Below are 19,361 nucleotides of genomic sequence, written 5' to 3' on the forward strand. Positions count from 1 at the left end.
CATACACATACATACCTACCTGTACATACTATGCATACATACATATGCCCATTAATTCATTCATTAATTCATTCATTAATCCATTCACTACATGTCCTTTCCTCTGCCTCAGATTCCAGGTGGGGGCAGGCCTGTACCAATGATTCCAGGTGGGGGCAGGCCTGTACCAATGATTCCAGGTGGGGGCAGGCCTGTACCAATGATTCCAGTTGGGGGCAGGCCTGTACCAATGATTCAAGGTGGGGGCAGGCCTGTACCAGTGATTCCAGGTGGGGGCAGGCCTGTACCAATGATTCAAGGTGGGGGCAGGCCTGTACCAGTGATTCCAGGTGGGGGCAGGCCTGTACCAATGATTCCAGGTGGGGGCAGGCCTGTACCAATGATTCAAGGTGGGGGCAGGCCTGTACCAGTGATTCCAGGTGGGGGCAGGCCTGTACCAATGATTCCAGAATATTATAACTTTTTCTCAGACCGTTAAATCTGTTCAGCCATTTTTCTCTGCTGCTCATGGCAGAGGGTGTGTCCCAAATAGTACCCTATTCACAATGGGCCTTGGTCAATGCCATTTGGGACGCAACCAGAGAGAATGGTAGTCTGCTCATACGTAAACCCTCAGAACAAATGTGTATGTCTGTGGAACGCCACTGAAAGCTCTGCAGTTCTGTATGTCTGTGTGTGCTACATCAGCCACTTGTCATTACTCAGCTCTACAGTGTGTGTGTGTGTGTGTGTGTGTGTGTGTGTATCACCATCAGTCCATTATCATTAGTCAGCTCTACAAGCACAACGCAACTTGGAAACCTGGTTATTGGACTATTATTCCTGTCCTACACACATACACACACACAACATTACAGGATCAATATTGTCACTGACTTGTAGGTATGGCAGCATTAGTAACAGAGTGAATAAACTGATACAGGGTCAGAAAGGTTTACACCGCCCTAATGGTTACGGTTAGCATTAGGGGTAGGATAATCTGATCCTAGATCTGTGTTTGGGGGAACGTACTTGACCCCATAGAGATAGAAAGAGGGTGGATGGATGGAACCTGTTTCAGCATGTACAGTGCCATTGTGTTCTTCCACCATTACGTGGCTTTATACCTTTCAGACTATACACACTCCAGCACAGTCAGTGGTGCTACACACCTTTTCAGTTTATTTACGAATTGCCAATTCACTCATAGAAGTAGAGGAAACATAATACTTTAAAGTGGAGATAGCTGCCCATGCTGTCACAGAAGATGTCATTTGCAAGGATAGAACGTGTGCTATCTTTCCATATCTATGCTGGAGCCTATGTTTAATGCTGCGCTCGTAACCGTGTGGAAGGTGGGAATTTACCATTTGTGAAGTCGTAAATACTAGTTGGATGCATGCATGTGCTTTGAACTCGTTGAGAATTTGATTTGATTTATTAGGATCCCCATTAGCCGACGCCAATGGCGACAGCTAGCCTTACTGGGGTCCGACATATTACAAAAAATACATTACAGACAAAAAGCTTCACGATTGACGTACATTTAAAAACATAAACATGTAGTGTGTGTGTGTGTGTGTGTGTGTGTGTGTGTGTGTGTGTGTGTGCATCTAGCAGTTACACAGACATGTCAGTACATACACACAACAAATAGGTAACATGGGGGAGAGGCGTTGTGCTGTGAGGTGTTGCTTTATTTGTTTTTTTAAACCAGGTTTGCTGTTCACTTGCGCTATATAAGATGGAAGGGAGTTCCATGCACTCATGGCTCTGTATAATACTGTACGTTTCCTTGAATTTGTTCTGGACATGGGTGCTGTGAAAAGACCCCTGGTGGCATGTCTGGTGGGGTAAGTGTGTGTGTGTCAGTGCTGTGTGTAAATTGACTATGCGAACAATTTGGAATTTCCAACATGTTTCTTATAAAAACAAGAAGTGACACAGTCGGTCTTTCCTAAACTCTTAGCCAAGACAGACTGCCATGCATAGTATCAATAATATATATTGATTACAATGAAGAGCAAGACGTGCCGCTCTGTTCTGGGCCAGCTGCAGCTTAACTAGATCTTTCTTTGCAGCACTTGAGCATATGACGATAATCAAGATAAGACAAAACTAGAGCCTGCAGAACTTGCTTTTTGGAGTGTGGTGTCTCTTTATTATGGACAGACCTCTCCCCATCTCTACAACCATTGAATATATATGTTTTGACCATGACAGTTTACAATCTAAGGTGACACCAAGTAATTTAGTCTCCTCAACTTGTTCAACAGCCACACCATTCATTACCAGATTCAGCTGAGGTCTAGAACTTAGGGAATGATTTGTACCAAATACAATGCTCTTAATTTTGGAGATGTTCAAGACCAGTTTATAACTGGCCACCATTCCAAAACAGACTGCAACTCTTTGTTAAAGGTTTCAGTGACTTCATTAGCTGTGGTTGCTGATCCGTATATGGTTGAGTCATCAGCATACATGGATAAACATGCTTTGTTTAATGCCAGTGGCAGGTCATTGGTAAAAATAGAAAAGAGTAGAGGGCCTAGGGAGCTGCCCTGCGGTACACCACACTTTACATGTTTGACATTAGAGAAGCTTCCATTAAAGAAAACCATCTGAGTTATATTAGATAGATAGCTCTGAATCCACAATATGGCCGATGTTTATGGTCAATAATATCAAAGGCTGCACTGAAATCTATCAGTACAGCTCCCACAATCAATTTCTTTCAACCAATCATCATTTATGTCAGTGCAGTACATGTTGATTGCCTTTCTCTATAAGCATGCTGAAAGTCAGTTGTTAATTTGTTTACGTTGAAGTAGCATTGTATTTGGTCAAACACCAGTTTTTGCCAATGAAGTAATCATTGAAATAATTGGCAACATAAAATGGTTTTGTGATGAAGCCATCTGATTCGATGAAAGATGGAGTTGAATTTGTCATTCTGATCATAATTTCATTTAAAGTACTCTACAGTTTTTTTCCCATCATTCTTTATATCAATGATCTTGGCTTCATAATATAGTTTATTCTTCTTGTTGTTGAGTTTAATCACATAATTTCTCAATTTGAAGTAAGTCAGCCAGTCAGACGTATTAGCCACTCCTTTTGCCCCATCTCTTTCAACCATACAAATCCATGGAGCCTTAACAGTTCTAACATTTACATTTTACATTTTTAGTCATTTAGCAGACGCTCTTAACCAGAGCGACTTACAGTTAGTGAGTGCATACATTTTACAGTCAGTTTCTTAACAGGTGCATGTTTATCATTAAATTCATCAAGCGCAGCATCTGGATACTCCTTATTAATCACATCAGACCAACAAATATTTTTTAACATCATCCACATAAGAGTCACAGCAAAATATTTTGTATGATCTCTTATATACTATTTTAGTCCCAGCTTTTGGAACTTTTGCTTTCCTGGATATAGCCACTATATTGTGATCACTGCATCCAATGGGTACGTATACAAACATGTGATCAATACATGTGGATGATCTTGTTCCTCTAGTGTTTGTAAACACCCTTGTAGGTTGATTAATAACCTGAACCAGATTACAGGCACTGGTTACAGTGAGAAGCTTCCTCTTGAGCAGACAGCTTGATGAAAACCAGTCAATATTCAGGTCCCCAAGAAAGTAGACCTCTCTGTTTACATCACATACACTATCAAGCATTTCACACATATTAATTTGATACTGACTGTTACAAAAAGTGTTAAGTAAAAAATAGATAAATAAAAAAATAACAAATAATTAAAGAGCAGCAATAAAATAAAATAACAGTAGGGAGGCTATATACAGGGGGTACAGAGTCAATGCAATTAGTCCGGGTAGCCATGATTAGCTGTTCAGGAGTCTTATGGCTTGGGGGTAGAAGCTGTTAAGAAGCCTTTTGGACCTAGACTTGGCGCTCCGGTACCGCTTGCCGTGCGGTGGTAGAGAGAACAGTCTATGACTAGGGTGGCTGGAGTCTTTGACAATTTTTAGGGCCTTCCTCAAACACTGCCTGGTATAGAGGTCCTGGATGGCAGGAAGCTTGGCCCCGGTGATGTACTGGGCCGTACGCACTACCCTTTGTAGTGCCTTGTGGTCGGAGGCTGAGCAGTTGCCATACCAGGCGGTGATGCAACCAGACAGGATGCTCTCGATGGTGCAGCTGTGGAACCTTTTGAGGATCTGAAGAACCATGCCAAATCTTTTCAGTCTCCTGAGGGGGAATAGGCTTTGTCGTGCCCTCTTCAAGACTGTCTTGGTGTGTTTGGACCATGATAGTTTGTTGGTGATGTGGACACCAAGGAACTTGAAGCTCTCAACCTGTTCCACTACAGCCTCGTCGATGAGAATGGGGGCGTGCTCAGTCCTCTTTTTTTTCTTGGCACCACACGGCCAGGTCTCTGACCTCCTCCCTATAGGCTGTCTCATCGTTGTCGGTGATCAAGCCTACCACTGTTGTGTCGTCAGCAAACTTAATGATGGTGTTGGAGTCGTGCCTGGCCATGCAGTCATGGGTGAACAGGGAGTACAGGAGGGGACTGAGCACACACCCCTGAGGGGCCCCCGTGTTGAGGATCAGCGTGGCAGATGTGTTGTTACCTACCCTTACCACCTGGGGTCGGCCCGTCAGGAAGTCCAGGATCCAGTTGCAGAGGGAGGTGTTTAGTCCTAGGGTCCTTAGCTTAGTGATGAGCTTTGAGGGCACTATGGTGTTGAACGCTGAGCTGTAGTCAATGAATAGCATTCTCACGTATGTGTTCCTCTTGTCCAGGTGGGAAAGGGCAGTGTGGAGTGCAATAGAGATTGCGTCATCTGTGGATCTGTTGGGGCGGTAATCAAACTGGAGTGGGTCTAGGGTTTCTGGGACAATTGTGTTGATGTGAGCCATGACCAGCCTTTCAAAGCACTTCATGGCTACAGACGTGAGTGCTACGGGTCGGTAGTCACTTAGGAAGGTTATCTTAGTGTTCTTGGGCACAGGGCTATGGTGGTCTGCTTGAAACATGTTGGTATTACAGACTCAGTCAGGGACATGTTGAAAATGTCAGTGTAGCAGCAGTACTAGATTTTTTGCACCAGCTGTTGTTTACAAATATACACAGACCGCCACCCCTTGTCTTACCGGAGTCAGCCGTTCTATCCTGCCGATGTAGCGTATATCCCGCCAGCTGTATGTTGTCCATGTCGTCGTTTAGCCACGACTCTGTGAAACATAAGATATTATAGTTTTTAATGTCCCGTTGGTAGGATATTCTTGATCTTAGGTCGTCCATTTTGTTTTCCAATGATTGTACATTGGCTAATAGGATTGATGGAAGAGGCAGATTACTCGCTCGTCGTTGGATCCTTACAAGGCACCCCGACCTACATCCACGATATCTCAGTCTCTTTGTCATGCGAATGATGGGGTTTTGGGCCTTGTCGGGTGTCTGTAGATATCCTTCGCATCCGACTTGTCAAATAAAAAACACTCGTCCAATACGAGGTGAGTAATCGCTGTCCTGATATCCAGAAGCTCTTTTTGGTCATAAGAGACTGTGGCAGAAACATTATGTACAGAATAAATTACAAATAACGCGAAAAAACACACATAATAGCACAATAGAATGGCGTCGGAGGAGATGGCTGCCGTGTTACGGCCCTCTAACCAATTGTGCTATTATGTGTGTTTTTTCGCGTTATTTGTAATTTATTCTGTACATAATGTTTCTGCCACTGTCTCCTATGACCAAAAAAGCTTCTGGATATCAGGACAGTGATTACTCACCTCGTATTAGACAAAGATTATTGATTTCTAAGGCTACATCTACATCTATTAATATGGGCTATTTTCAGCCCTTTCCTGGGTAGCATATTGGCTAATGGCCAACAAGCTGTGTCAACCATACACTAAAAGTACAGCTATCATGCTTGTAAACAAATTATATAGTTTAAAAAATATATTAATAGATTGCTTTTTATAAATAATGGTTTTTTAACTGCTGAAAATGCTGTTATCGATGTCATTTCCTTAGTGGGTGATGTCAGAGGTCAGCATATGGTAGAAGTTGGAGCTCAGGGAAGATTTCCCAATAGTAACCAGTTGGAGGGCTGTTCAAGTGGATCTTTCCCAGTATGTGGTAAATTCCCACTTCGTTACTAACGTAGCATAAGGCTCCAGCATAGATGCCATAAAGTAATTGCCTGGGGAATCACTCCAAAACAGAATCAAACATCAAAAATACTTTAGTAGGCCAATCTCTGTAAACTGAGAATCTAGTTCATGCATGAATTTCTATTTATAATCAAGCCTCATTTAGTTGATTATTCAACTGCAAGTAACTGTTGAAAACATCTCTGGTTTAATATCTACCATATAATTTCTTCAATCAATTTACCTAAGCGAGTTGGTTTAGTGAACTATGATGAGTAACCTTGCCTGAGACCTGAAGACTTGTGTTGGCTTCCTGGGATAATCTCATCAGAACCAGTGTAATTCTGAAGATTGTTAATTAAAGAAATGAGACCTACAGGGGTGAGTGTGCGCATGTTCACTTGGGGTGTGAAATCCAAACACAAGCTCATTTTCGGCGCAGTCCCCAGAGCAGAAACACTCTTCCCGTTCTCATTTAATATTGAAGAGCCCTCACTCTTGTGGTTCATTGGGAAGAGATCAACACACACACATGCACAGGGGAGAGACAAAACACACACACACACACATACATACACAGGGGATCAACAGGTTAAACACAAGGAGACTGCCAAATGACTGTGGAAGAGGGCAGTGAGAGGCCATTGGAGACTCCAGTTATGGAGCATTGAGGAAGTGTCTAAGATTGCGTCCCAAATGGCACTGCTTTTAACCAGAGTTCTATGAACCCAGATCAAGAATAGTGCACTATAAAGGGAATAGGGTGCTATTTGGGACACAACTTAACACTTTATTTATGGGTCTGATTTTGTTAAACATCTTTCCAGTTTGTTAGAACATGTATAAGGCCTGTTGTTCATTCTTTATATATGATTACATTCAGACTTAAAATGGTTTATACTGTTCATAAATATATAAATGGTATTTATGGATAGACTTACTTGTATTTCTGGATAAAAATAGATGTATATGTCATTTGTTGTAATGATTTACTGAGTTTTCTAGACTGTTGAGATGCACCCTCTGTATGTATCAAGCGTCTCAACGTCGGAGTGCTGATCTAGGATCAGGCCCCCCCTGTCCATGTATTCTTATTCATTGTGATCTAAAAGGCTAAACTGATCCTAAATCAGCACTCCTGCTCTGAGATGCTTGATACATACGGCCCCTGATCATGCTGAACGGGTGTGACATCAGAGCTACCTGCATCATCGTAGCCAGACCTGTCACCTGGTGGCTGTGTCACCTGACACTGACAGTCCTAATTTATATGTGCCCGTCCCACCTAACCGTGTTACCTCTCTGTAATGAGCAGCCATGCTGAGTACACACACCTGTAGATCTCATTTCTTTACTAAACCATCTTCACACAGGTTCTGATGAAGCAGGCAGCTTTAGCTCTCTGGGAGAGATTGAACAAGCAGAGAAAGAAAGGATGGAGAGAGTGATGAAGAGAAGGCAGTTGTAGGTGAAAAAGTGTGTGTGTTCTGTTCTATACAGCTGGAGAAAGACTTCCTCCCCACTATGGTAATAAACCAACTGCTGAGCGGGCGGGTGGACGGACGGACAGACAGACGGACAGACGGACAGAGCCTTTGATCTTTGATAGATGCGACTGTTTGGTAATTGGGGCTTTACAACAGAAACCAATGTTAAACACACAAAACGAATGCTATTAAAAGGCATAGAGGTACTGATGTGAAACCACTTTTGCTTTCAGCAGATGAATAAACTATAAACCAGCAGGGGGTTTAATGAGTGGGCAGCCCGTGGTGGAAGTACAGCCAAAATCTAAAATAATAAGATTGAGACGAGGTCTTTTGTCATCTCTCTTTTGTAGTTTTTCCCCTCACTCCTTTCATATTTTTTTAATGGTTCTTATTGAACAGAGGACAGCAGACAGAAGCCAGGAAAGACTGGAGGAGATCGAGTCAGAGGGCCAGATTTGAACCCATGTCGACTCTGGTATACGTGTACCAGGGTCAGTGGCACTATAATCACTGGACCACACAGGTCACGTAATCTTTCTGTCAGGTGCCTTTATTTGTCTTGTTTAGATCATGGATGGATGACTGTGGTTCTTAAGGGCTACTGTAGGAGTGTACATCCTTTTGTTACAGCCCAGGAACAAAAGTTTCCTGATGGATCTGCGGTGAGCCATTCAAGCTTTCTGTGATTCATGCTGCTGCACTTGGCAATGTCATATCGCTCAGTCTCAGTTTAAAACAGGCAAAACTTTGATAAGCAAAACATAAAAAGACTACCAGAAAAGTATGGATTCATTCCCAAAGGCATCACAGCAATTAGGCAAACAAGCGAGGCAGGCACTAGGCAGTTCATTAACATTCTGCCAGTCAAACACTCATTCTCAGCGTGCTCTCAGTCTCCTGTAATAATACTGTTATTCCTTTGTTAAGACAACAGAGAGTTTTGGATCCCACTTCTAACACCAAAACTATGCTAGCTAGCTTTGGTGAGCAATAAACAAGTGTGTACTCATTCAACAGTCTTTATTCCTAACCAAACCTCCTGTGTCCCCTGATGGCAGCATAATTGTCTCATTACAGAAGACGAGAAAGAACTGAATCACAGGAATCTTGAAATGGAAACAAGGTAGTGTCATCTGTAGAGAACCTAACAGTTTATTCCTCGCCAATTCAGGCACATTCTAAGACAACTTGTTTGACCATTATGATTACTAGGGGTCTTTAGCAAGCACTTAAGAGGGCCCAAGTCGAAACTGAACCCTGGCCCCTTACCTAAGCCCTTGTTGATGCCCCCACTAGAATATTTAAATGGATTGGATCAGTATTTAAACAAAAACATTGGAGTAAGGGCTAATGATCAGTTTGGAATTGGGCCACCAGGCTCAGCTCCACCACTGTCTTGTTGACTAGTTCACAGCTTCATGTCTTATCATAATATCATCATACCAAACAATATCATCACAGCTAGCACAGAACGTTCCCTAAAGGTTCTCTTTTGGTTGTTTGAAATAACTTTCTCACAATGTTCTGGGAACCTAAATCTGTTAGCTGGGATCACATAATATGATATAATGTGCTATATAATACCATTTCATCCACAGAAGGTTGGTGGCACCTTAATTGGGGAGGACGGGCTCGTGGTAATGGCTGGAGCGGAATCAGTGGAACACATGGTTTGATGCCATTCCATATGCTCCGTTCCAGCCATTATTATGAGCCGTCCTCCCCTCAGCAGCCTCCACTGATTTCATCATCAAACCATTGAAGTCCAGTTGACTAGTCACATCACAGTTAAAGGAGAATTTTCCTATTTCTGAAGTAGATCTATATTTCTGATGTAAATGGCATGTTATAGAAGGGTCGAGACACTTTTTGTGTGATTTGTCTTGTTTTTTAAACGTTTATCCCAGCCACGATACACTTCCTCATTGCTCGTTATGCAGTAGCAGGGCACACAAAAGACATGAACAAAAGCTCCAAAAACAACCAAATATGTCCTTTTAGAAACGGACACGCTTTCAGTATAGTGATGTAGGTCTTCAGATGTTGTACACATTAAATTGTGTCATTCCGAAATGTATCCGCAATGTTATAATCCATTTTGGTCGAGTTGCACTGTTTCCCCCCTGCAGCTGTGCAGGTTGAGCGTGTCCCTATCGTACACGGACACAGCCCGCGCAGCACAGCTGGTAGAAGAAACGTCTCCAGTCGCACAAAATGTAATATAACATTGTGGATAAAGTTCGTAATGACACAATTTAATGTGTACAACATATGAAGACCTACATCACTATACTGAAAGCGTGTCTGTTTCTAAAAGGACATATTTGGGTGTTTTCTTCATGTCTTTTGCGAGCCCTGATACTGCACAACGAGCAAGGAAGTGTATCACGGCTGGGGTACGTTTTCTCAAAAACAAGCCAAATAAACAAAAAAGGTGTCTGAACCCTTCTTTCACATTACATTTACATAAAAAATAGAGATTTACTTCAGAAATAGGATGATGTATGTGCCTTTTAACTAGTCCAGGACTTCATACAGGACCTCATCTATCAGCATGTCGTTGTTGTCTACAGGTATGTCCTGACACAGCTGTTCCCTGAAGGCCAGAGCGATGGCGTACGGCTTCCCCTTGGGGTGCTTCATACAGCGTTCCAGGTATGTGTCATAGAAGCCCTTCCCTCGGCCCAGCCGGTTCCCATTCCTGTCAAAACCCAGGCCTGGCATCAAGATCAGGTCAAGACCTCCTGTATAGGAGCAGGAGGAAGACATGAAAATACATTAATGAGAAGGCTTACTAGAATACCTTAAGAACGATTTATTTTAGTTTTCAGACAGCTGATGCCAATGGCCAGATGCCATCTCCCTTATGTGAGCACAATGTTTACTTGCAATCTGGGTAAGAGGTTTTACAGCAGTGGTGTCTGATGTTCAAACTGCAACCTTAATTGAATTTCAATAAATCTTGTTAAACAGTTGACCTACCCCCGTATGGTATTCAAAGCACAACACTATGAAAGGATTGGTTGGTTCAAGAACTTGAAAGGAGCTCCTCAAAGCTATAAAACAACGCTGCTTCATCCTATTTAAAACAGAAATACACTCCACCCTACAAAATAAATTTGGCAAAAAATGCTATTGTTGCTTCGTATTAGTGAACTGCAGGCCTGCTTCAATAAATGCCAGAACTAAAACATGCATTCCCAATTTCAGTTCCAATTCCCAATTTCTCATGAAAAAGAAACTTAGCAATTTTAGCAGTCACGTTCTACAGTCTCCAGCATGATCAATTCTTTAGAATTCCATCAGACCGAACAAGCTGCAGATTCTCTGTGAGTCAAAAGATGGATGGTGTTCGCTGCAAGACTTCACAAGCCCTTGGATTCATATTTCATAACATCCTGGTGCAACCATAGCATCAAGTGCTCGCTCACAACTCAAATAAATAACAGATGAGATAATTCACAGAATGTTTCTTAGAACATCTGATATCAGAGTGCTGATCTAGGATAAGTTTAGCCTTTTCGATCAAAATGAATAAAGGTTACATGGACAGGATGAACCTGATCCTAGATCAGCACTCTAACTCAGACGCTTTATGAATGCGGCCCCAGGTTTCTGGTGATGATGTGAACCTCCCACTCCATCCTCCTGTGTGTAGCTTGAGACTCTAATATCTAAAGCTTTTCCTGTTGTCACGTAACCATGACATTCATTAATCATTTATGCAGATTAAGCAGGGACATTATGCATACACGTTCCTCAAAACAGCAGCAGGTTGCGGATGTCATACTGTTGCGTTCTCTTTTCCGGCCCTCCAGACTGCATGGTAATAACATTGATCTATTATTGATGCATGTAGCCTACTGCTGTTCAGAAAACTAATCTGGCATCACATCATCTACTTTAATGGCAGTAAGGATTTAATGCTAACAATTGAACCCTGATAGTAAAACATTTTTTAAGCCTGACGCGCACGCTCGCACACTCCCACACCCTCCCTATGTGTAAATAACACAGAGCCAATCAAATATCTCGGTTTTTTATCTACTCCAGTCTGTTCTATTCCTAGCCAATAACAAAGATCTCGGTTGAATGTTAAATCATTCCCTTTCTGAAGGACATCTACTCCTGCTGTGCCAATTTGCCATTGCCCCTTCTCTCTCTCTCTCTCTCTGCTGTGTTCTCTCTATCCCCACATGTAAGTATCTGAACAAGAGGAAAATGATTTGAAGACGACTTTCAGACGCTCAGCAGGATGGCAATCCTGGCAGGTAGCAATTTGTGTTGTGTTGTCCACACACACACACACACACACACACACACACACACACACACACACACACCTCCTGACCTTTGCCGTCTATGCACCCCAGGACAAAGATACATTCTTTATGTGGATGGAACTGCTGTTATGAAAAGAGGGAACGATATTGTGGTCTAAAACCCTTCTGTAAGTCACTGGGAATATTCAAGGTACTTGGAATAAGGTGCCCTTGTTGCTAAGTAAAAACCCTGACGCTAATCAAAGCTAATCTGGTGGCACGGCAAGAGAGACCTTTTGTTTCCACTTCACATGTATTAACATTTGCATTGCATTATGGTCTATTGGTAGTTTCCTTGACAACAGCCATGACAAGTTCATGAGAGGTATTGAAGGCTGCAGGACTGAGTCAGAGTCGAGAGAAACACATCAAACAAACTGTTCACTGTCAGAGAAAAGACATGTGATTGATTGGTATACAGTGCCTATAGAAAGTCTACACCCCTTGAACTTTTTTTCACATTTTGTTGCGTTACTAAGTGGGATTGAAATAGATTTAATTGAATTTTTTTGTCATTGATCTACACAAAATACTCAATAATGTAAAGTGAAAATATATATTTTTATTTTTCAAATTAATAACAATTAAATAACTAAAATAGTCATTGCATAAGTATTCACCCTCTTTGTTTAGGCAAGCCTAACTTAGTTCAGAAGTAACATTTGGCTTAACAATTCACATAATAAGTTACATTGACTGTAAGGTCCCTCAGTCAAATATTGCATTTCTAGCACAGATTCAACTACAAAGACCAGGGAGCTTTTCGAAAGCCTCATAAAGGAGGGCAGTGATTGGTAGATGGTTACAATAACAAATGAGACATTGAATATCTCTTTAAGCATGGTCAAGGTAATAGTTACAGTGGGGAGAACAAGTATTTGATACACTGCCGATTTTGCAGGTTTTTCTACTTACAAAGCATGTAGAGGTCTGTAATTTTTATCATATGTACACTTCAACTGTGAGAGACGGAATCTAAAACAAAAATCCAGAAAATCACATTGTATGATTTTTAAGTAATTAATTTGCATTTTATTGCATGACATAAGTATTTGATACATCAGAAAAGCGGAACTTAATATTTGGTACAGAAACCTTTGTTTGCAATTACAGAGATCATACATTTCCTGTAGGTCTTGACCAGGTTTGCACACACTGCAGCAGGGATTTTGGCCCACTCCTCCATACAGACCTTCTCCAGATCCTTCAGGTTTCGGGGCTGTCGCTGAGCAATACAGACTTTCAGCTCCCTCCAAAGATTTTCTATTGGGTTCAGTTCCGGAGACTGGCTAGGCCACTCCAGGACCTTGAGATGCTTCTTACGGAGCCACTCCTTAGTTGCCCTGGCTGTGTGTTTCGGGTCATTGTCATGCTGGAAGACCCAGTCACGACCCATCTTCAATGCTCTTACTGAGGGAAGGAGATTGTTGGCCAAGATCTCGCGATACATGGCCCCATCCATCCTCCCCTCAATACGGTGCAGTCGTCCTGTCCCCTTTGCAGAAAAGCATCCCCAAAGAATGATGTTTCCACCTCCATGCTTCACGGTTGGGATGGTGTTCTTGGGGTTGTACTCATCCCCCTTCTTCCTCCAAACACGGCGAGTGGAGTTTAGACCAAAAAGCTCTATTTTTGTCTCATCAGACCACATGACCTTCTCCTATTCCTCCTCTGGATCATCCAGATGGTCATTGGCAAACTTCAGACGGGCCTGGACATGCGCTGGCTTGAGCAGGGGGACCTTGCGTGCGCTGCAGGATTTTAATCCATGACGGTTTAGTGTGTTACTAATGGTTTTCTTTGAGACTGTGGTCCCAGCTTTCTTCAGGTCATTGACCAGGTCCTGCTGTGTAGTTCTGGGCTGATCCCTCACCTTCCTCATGATCATTGATGCCCCACGAGGTGAGATCTTGCATGGAGCCCCAGACCGAGAGTGATTGACCGTCATCTTGAACTTCTTCCATTTTCTAATAATTGCACCAACAGTTGTTGCCTTCTCACCAAGCTGCTTGCCTCTTGTCCTGTAGCCCATCCTAGCCTTGTGCAGGTCTACAATTTTATCCCTGATGTCCTTACACAGCTCTCTGGTCTTGGCCATTGTGGAGAGGTTGGAGTCTGTTTGATTGAGTGTGTGGACAGGTGTCTTTTATACAGGTAACGAGTTCAAACAGGTGCAGTTAATACAGGTAATGAGTGGAGAACAGGAGGGCTTCTTAAAGAAAAACTAACAGGTCTGTGAGAGCCGGAATTCTTACTGGTTGGTAGGTGATCAAATACTTATGTCATGCAATAAAATGCAAATTAATTACTTAAAAATCATACAATGTGATTTTCTGGATTTTTGTTTTAGATTCCGTCTCTCACAGTTGAAGTGTACCTATGATAAAAATGACAGACCTCTACATGCTTTGTAAGTAGGAAAACCTGCAAAATCGGCAGTGTATCAAATACTTGTTCTCCCCACTGTATGTTGTGGATGATGTATTAAACCACCCAAACACATCAAAGATGCAGTCTTCGTTCTGAACTGAGCTGCAGGACAGGAAGGAAACTGCTTAGGGATGTCACCATGAGCCATTGGGGATTTTAAACCAGCTACAGAGTTCAATGGCTGTGATGGGAGAAAACTGAGGATGGATCAACAACATTGTAGTGACTCCACAATAATGACCTAAATGACAGAGTGAAAAGAAAAATACAAATATACAGAATATTCCTAAATATGCATCTTGTATGCAACAAAGCACTAAAGTAATACTGCAAAACAAAACAAGGCAAAGGAATACACTTTTTGGCCTAAATGCAAAGCCTTATGTTTGGGGCAAATCCAACACAACACATCACTGAGTAACTGCCTCCTTATTTTCAAGCACGGCAGCATCATGGTATGGGTATGCTTGACATCGGCAAAGACTGGGGAGTTTTTCAGGATGAAAAGAAACGGGATGGAGCTAAGCACAGGCACAATCCTAGAGGAAAACCTGCTTCAGTCTGCTTTGCACCAGACACTGGGAAAGGAATTGACCTTTCAGCAGAACAATAACCTACAACACAAAGCCAAATCTACACTAGAGTTGCTTACCAAGAACACAGTGACTGTTCCTGTGGCCAAGTTACAGTTTTGACTTAAATCTGCTTGAAGATCTATGGCAAGACTTGAAAATTGCTGTCTAGCCATGATCCCCAACACCTTGACAGATCTTGAATCATTTTCAAAAGAATAATGGGCAAATATTGCACAATACAGGTTTGCAAAGCTCTTAGAGACTTACCCAAGAAGACTCACAGCTGTAATCGCTGCCAAAGGTGTTTCTAACATGTATTGACTCAAAGGGGTGAATATTTATCTAATCAAGGTACTGTATTTTAGTGTTTTATTTTTCAATCATCTTTAAAAAATGTTTGAATTTTTCTTCCACTTTGACAGAGTATTTTGTGTAGATCTTTGACAAAAAAATGACTATTAAATCAATTTTTATCCCACTTTGGAAAGCAACAAAATGTGAAAACATTTAAAGGGGGTCTTTCCATAGGCACCAACGCCAAAAGTGAACCTGGTGTCTTGAGGTGGCGTGAGGTGAGAGGTGAGAGGTGAGAGGCGTGAGAGGTGAGAGGTGTGAGAGGTGAGAGGCGTGAGAGGTGAGTGAGTGAGTGAGATAATTAGAATTTACACAGGTTATTGCCAGACAGGAGTGCATTCAGACATACACAATGAACGAGCGTGGTTATGACCTGTTTGGTTCCATAAATCATGATGACATTATTTGAACAGCTCAAATAGACTCAGAGAATGCACCATAAACACATTTCCTCCCCAGGCGTCGGTATTTAATATCCTATCTAAAGATGAAAACTGTGACGGTCTGGATTAAAATAGTTGAGAGGTTGACAGTGCCTAAAAAAAAGAAACACCATCCAAGAGATTACAATGCTAATAACCATTATCAATATGACTTGTCTTCTTATTCAGCAGCAGCAGAGGTGATTAGAATAGAATTATGCAACTTCACCAATTATTCACAAGTGCTTATTTGGTGCTCAGGGTAGATGTTATCAGATCTAGGATCATCTTATCCTCCCCCTACCCCATGATTAACCTTTAGGGGGGGGGGGGGGGGGGGGGGAATGCCAAACTGACCTTAGATAGTATTTCGATTAAGTGTCACATGACAGGTTTGTGGCCAGATGTAAGATTGTTATTGCAGGAGACTACAATTTTGATGTCTCGATGATGGTGCTATACCACCATCTTGTGGAGGAAACCAAAACATGAACTTTGGTCTGACGCTAATATGGTGTTATTTGGGGGGTCACACGTTGGAGACTGTGAATGCATCCCAAATGGCACCCTTTTCCCTAAATAGTGCACTACTTCTAAACAAGGCACATGGGGGAACAAAGATGACCTGTGTATAAGGGAAGAAAGATTAACTTTGCAAGGCCATGCCAGGATTTAGGTAATTCAAACACATGTAGGTCATAAGTGTGTTATGATACACACAGCTGGTAATATACAACAGACAAACTAATAGGGCACCCTGTGTGTGTGTGTGTGTGTTTTCCTACCTTATCAGGCCCACAATGTCCTGACAAGTCACCAGAATGTCCTGACAAGTCACCACAATGTCCTGACAAGTCACCAGAATGTCCTGACAAGTCACTTGAATGTCCTGACAAGTCACCACAATGTCCTGACAAGTCACCACAATGTCCTGACAAGTCACCACAATGTCCTGACAAGTCACCAGAATGTCCTGACAAGTCACCACAATGTCCTGACAAGTCACCACAATGTCCTGACAAGTCACCAGAATGTCCTGACAAGGTAGGAAAACATGAATCATTTTGAAGAGTCAGGACTTTTTTCATGTCCTGAATTTGTTAAAATGTTATTTTAGGCTTAATGGTTAGGTTTAGGAGTTAGGTTTAGGTTAGGCATTTGGGTTAGAGTTAGGGTTTGAGTTAAAGGTTATGGGTTAGGGAAAATAGGCTTTGATTGGGAATACATTTTTACTCCCCGAAAATTCACGAAAACAAAGCTGTGTGTGTCTGGCCTTGTGTGCGTACTGAAAGAAGGTACCATCACGCTTACCTGACTCAGTAGGATATAAAGGATCTTTGGTTGTTGTGTAAAACCAATAAAGAGTTCACCAAGAAATAGGATAGGTTCTCACACAAAGTGGACGGACTCCAATATCTTCTTCTTTGTAATTTTGTATGTTTTAATTTTATTTTCTTGCAGCAGCAGGGCAAAAAGCTTTTGTTTGTGTGTGTGTGTGTGTGTGTGTTTGTAGGCTAACACTGACCTGTCTCCAAGGCCTCCTCTCTGGTGTTGTCTTCATCGGCGGGCTGTCTGATGTTCCAGGAAGTCAGAGGCAGTGACATCATATCCTCCATGCTGGTGAGCTTCACCATGTCCATGTGGTTACTGGTGCCCTGGGTCAAGTACTTGGGCATAAAGCAGGTCTTACCGTGCTTAAACACGTCCTGAATGATCTCCTCTGTTCTCACCTCGTCGTGCATGCTGAGGAACACAGCGATGCGCTCACAGCTAGCATACTTGGGGTGCTTGAAGAGCTGGTTGAGAGGAGAGAGTATAAGGGGTTAGGCCTAGTTTTTTAATTTCCCTGTCATTTACGGATCAAATTACATCAAATAATGCATGTAAATTAACCATTCAAAATGTGTTGTTAGGTATTGATGAAAGTAATTAGGTATGAGGTGTCAGACTGGTAATTATATGATTACAGCATTGAAGTATTGGCAGTTTAACACGCTAGGAGGCAGTATGGCCTATCAAAACCACGCAAGGTCATCAACTGGAAACATCTGAAAAATGAATTGTTTGATTTATTTGATTATTTTAAAAGCAATATTGTCTATCTGTTAGTAAAAGACAAGTTACATATAATTGAAAGGATTCATGGCTAGGTGTCTTCTGCTTGCGGGTATTGACAATACTAAATACAAAAGTAGCTATAGAGAGCAATAGTAATGGTGTGTTTTTGTAGGCACCAACTCCACCCTGGCTCACACTAAATCCAGTTTTTGCTCCACAGGTTGTCTAGCCGTGACCAGGGGATGGCTCCAGGGGCCCTTGGGGGTGTGCTGGGGGTCCATGGCCAGGTTGGGTGAGACTCCCTAGGGGGGCCAACACCCCCCCACCTGTGACCCGCCACAAGGGAGCGCCACTGGTCGTTTTAGGCCATTTTTAACCACGGCACCTGGGAACCATTGTACAAAGCCTATGGGGAAATTAATGGAATTTTTGTAGGGTTTTGAGATAAACGCCGAAAATGAGGTATGTGGTAAACACAGGCTTAGGAGATCTTATAAGTTTTGTTCTATGATATCATCTCCATCAGCTAGAGAGCGCAGTGGCGCAGTGGTCTAAGGCACTGCAGCGCAGTGGTAGCTGTGCCACTAGAGATCCTGGTTCGAATCCAGGCTCTGTCGTAGCCGGCGCGACCGGGAGACCCATGGGGCGGCGCACAATTGGCCCAGGGTAGGGGAGGGAATGGCCGGCAGGGATGTAGCTCAGTTGATAGAGCATGGTGTTTGTAACGCCAGGGTTGTGGGTTCGATTCCCACAGGGGGTAGGAAAGAATGTATGCATTCACTAACTGTAAGTCGCTCTGGATAAGAGCGTCTGCTAAATGACTAAAATGTAAAATGTAAATGTCTAACATCAAATAATAATAATAAAATAATCAGAAAAGCTTCATAATTCATAAAGGTCATGTTAACTGACTGATATCTTCTCATAGAACAAAACATACCAGATATCCTAATGCAACATTCAGAACAACTGGGATCTCTGAAATCTCCGACGACTTCTGAGCGTTCAAGACAACCAGGAACTCAGAAAAAACTAACTCTGACTGTAAAAAGTATTTTGAAAGGTCAACTGGAATTCCATGTCCGAAACTCTGCTATCTTTCTAGAGCTACGACCTGAAGCTCACCGACATCGTGATTTCACCTAGTTTTGTTTCTAGTTCCCATTTGTCTTGAAAGCACCATAAACCTTGTTAATCCCAGACCTTATTTTCGGCATTTATCCCAAAACCCTATTCTTTCCGCATTCATTTTCCCCATAGGAATGGCTGAACGAACCAGAGGTAACTCATTTCCGGTTTTTAGGACTACAAACTGGCGAGCTCTATTGGCCACGCGACGATGACATGTATACACAAAATGAGTTTGTAGCATTGTTTTTCACGAAACGTCATCCTCCATGCACATTGTAAATGTGATGGCCACTTTTTTGCTACATGATTGTTTATATCTCACTGCAGTTACCTTCTGCGAAATGACTCGAGACTGGCGAAGTTTCTCTTGATCGTCCAACGCTGCTACTCGTTTCTTTATTTCTCTCCTCAGAGCTTGTTTGGCTGCACGCAAGGCGGCCATACTGGCTAATGTAAA

At 42.4% G+C, this 19,361-nt stretch overlaps 1 protein-coding gene across 1 annotated transcript; it reads right to left on the reverse strand.

The window, feature by feature from the left end:
• Nucleotides 1–8,615: 8,615 nt before the first annotated feature.
• LOC311125971 (5-formyltetrahydrofolate cyclo-ligase-like) lies at nucleotides 8,616–19,346 on the reverse strand (the record flags this gene model as incomplete). The annotated part of the gene is made up of 3 exons (XM_084199995.1): nucleotides 8,616–10,356; nucleotides 17,241–17,511; nucleotides 19,236–19,346. 3 exons carry the CDS (start codon nucleotides 19,344–19,346, stop codon nucleotides 10,130–10,132), a joined length of 609 nt encoding a protein of 202 aa, XP_084056121.1. The 3' UTR covers nucleotides 8,616–10,129.
• Nucleotides 19,347–19,361: the final 15 nt, after the last annotated feature.

The sequence above is a fragment of the Coregonus lavaretus genome (genome assembly GCF_964263955.1).
Source record: "Coregonus lavaretus genome assembly, contig: HAP1_SCAFFOLD_631, whole genome shotgun sequence".
NCBI lineage: Eukaryota > Metazoa > Chordata > Actinopteri > Salmoniformes > Salmonidae > Coregonus > Coregonus lavaretus.